We start from the raw sequence: 2,361 nt of genomic DNA on the forward strand, positions 1-2,361 counted from the left end.
GAGGTAGCAGGGGCTGCTGGTTTTCCCATTAACCAGCAGCGGTTGGAAGGCTCACCACAGCCAGCAGTGCAGCCCGCTTCGATGGAGCCCTGGCTTGCTCAGAGCCAGGGCAGCCCTCCCCTGCACCCCAGGTACAGTTTCCAACCCACAGGAGTAGGGGTAAGGGTCACATCCCTGCAAAATGGGCAGATAACTCCCACCTCAGCATCAGGACGTATTTTGGTTTGCTTTCCTTCAGCCCGCTACAAGTGGCACCTCTCATTCCTGCACGAGCACATGTACTCGGCCTGACACAACTGCGTTTAATCCCTCTGCCATGGCTCCAGGCTGGCATGCCAGAAAGCAGGGCCACATTCCCTGCATTATCCCAGGAAGTATACCATCATGTCCATCCCCAGCCCGGCACTTTCTTTCCCACTCCCTCGCTGCCGAGCCACAGTTCGCAATCATCTGCATTCATTCAGCTGAACAGACTTTTGTTTTGCAAACCAAGCCCAGCGAGCCAGCACTGGATTTATACTTTTCCGTATGTGTTGGGACTCCAAGTCCCTGTTGATGGAAGCCGATGTCCATCCCGAGCCCGGGGATTCAAAGCAAATGGAGGAATTGCACAGCCATCTGGAGTAGCTCAGCACGGCGCAGCCCCAGCAATTCATCCCTCCGGCCGAGGATAAAGCTGTGAATCGAAATCTGTGTCCTGTCCTGCCACAGAGAAGGGTCAGTGGGAGCTGGCACTACGCACCCCTTGCTCAGGCCCATGGGTGCTGGCTCACCAGACGCTCCCAGAGCCTCTGGGAGTATACTCGGGGCAGCTGGTGCAGTGGGGATGGAGGAACCTGTCCAACCCTCCGTGCACTGATTGCAGCAGAGGGAAGGTGATGGGAGACAGGAGGGGCTGTTGGGACAGTGATGAAGATGATGGTAAAGGAGGACTGCAGCAGGGTGTGTGCCAGGATGCTGAGCAGAAGGGCTGGGGAGAGGGAGGTGGGCTATATCTCGGGGAGAGCAGGGCCAATTCTGGGTCCCACCAAGGTGGTTGAGCTGTGGCTTCATTTCAGCAGCCCCCCCTCCCACCTCACATGCAGCCAAGAAAGCAGGCAGGCAGGCTAGTTGTCAGAGTAGCTCACTCACCACCTATTTTCTCTCCCAAAGGAGGCAAAGGCCCTGTGTGGACATCACCTCGCACCCACAGCAGGTGAACCCCTGGGGTCAGCGTGGAGGAGAAGACCTCTGAGTGCAGAGCAGGAGGTCTGCCAGGCAGAGGGGGGCTCCCTGCGGCCCCAGCATCCCCCTTCCATGCTTGGGAGTGGAGTTTGGTGCTGGCACCTTCACAAGCTGCTGCTCGAGGTGGTCAGGGCCAGGAACCATTACTCAATCCAGAGATTTTCAGGCTAGGAGGGATCCATTGGCTTGCATGTGGATTTTGTAGGGGTTGAGAGCCCTCCCAGTACATACAAACTCACGCATTGCTATTCTCAGAGTGCATAGAGAGTCCTCTTCCACCCCAGGCACGGCTGTGTGCCCAGCTCCCCATGCCCAGCTCCTTCCTGGCCATGAGAAATGGAGAAGAGTGGGTGTGCTCAAATATCAGTCTTTTTGTAGCTTTGCTATTGCAAACTGGGAGTCGGAGTTGAGCAAACCCTTGGCAAGGAGCAGGGCTCGCTCTGCAACGGGCAATGCCATTCATCACAGCCACTCTGTGATTTGCTGCCAGCACACTAAAAGTAGCTGCAACTTCAAAGCACATTGCACAGCTCGCAGACAGTTAATATTCACTTGAAATACTTGTCAGGTAGCAAGAAAATTTCCCCATATCCCAGAAACAGAGCAGGGCTTAGAGAGAGATACCTGGGGTAGAAGGTGACCATGGCAATCCTTCACCTTTGGCAAATATGATGTGCCAATGCTTTGAATCCCTAAAACTCCAGCCCTAAAACCAAGGGCTGAACTCTGACACGTGACTGCAAGGTAAGCAGGTTTGAATGTGGGTCAGACTCCCAGAAATCAGAATGTGTGAGGAAAGCACAGGATTTGGGCTTGGTAGGCTCCTTGCCCTGACCCAATTAGCCCGGGGGAAGAGGGATGATCTCTGCCCTGTCCAGGTTGTTTCCGTGTGTCTTCAGCACTGGCATCTCCCTGATGGTGGTTATTTTGAGCCAGGAAAGTTGTGCCACTGACCTGGACAAGAAATGGTGATCTGCATCTAATTAGTAGGGGAAAGGACATTCTGCATGTTGGCTGCTCCCCTTTGAAAGTACGGGGTGCAAAGCACAGCCAGCTGTGCCAAGGGTTGTAAAGAAGGATGCCATGTGCAAAACATTACCAGTCACTCTTCTCTTCCAGTAAAGCCGGACCCTCCGG

At 54.6% G+C, this 2,361-nt stretch overlaps 1 protein-coding gene across 1 annotated transcript in view; it reads left to right on the forward strand.

Moving 5' to 3' along the window:
* The window catches only part of LOC104508350 (ciliary neurotrophic factor receptor subunit alpha-like), a gene marked incomplete at both ends in the record, with an annotated part of 20,451 nt that overhangs the window by 5,891 nt on the left and 12,199 nt on the right, over positions 1–2,361 (forward strand). Inside the window, 2 exon segments of the mRNA XM_010149939.1 lie at positions 2,344–2,359; position 2,361. The exon segment at position 2,361 is cut by the window's right edge and continues 141 nt beyond it. Coding sequence (XP_010148241.1) covers positions 2,344–2,359; position 2,361 — 17 coding nt within the window.

This window comes from Eurypyga helias, unplaced genomic scaffold, assembly GCF_000690775.1.
Source record: "Eurypyga helias isolate BGI_N326 unplaced genomic scaffold, ASM69077v1 scaffold33194, whole genome shotgun sequence".
Taxonomy (NCBI): domain Eukaryota; kingdom Metazoa; phylum Chordata; class Aves; order Eurypygiformes; family Eurypygidae; genus Eurypyga; species Eurypyga helias.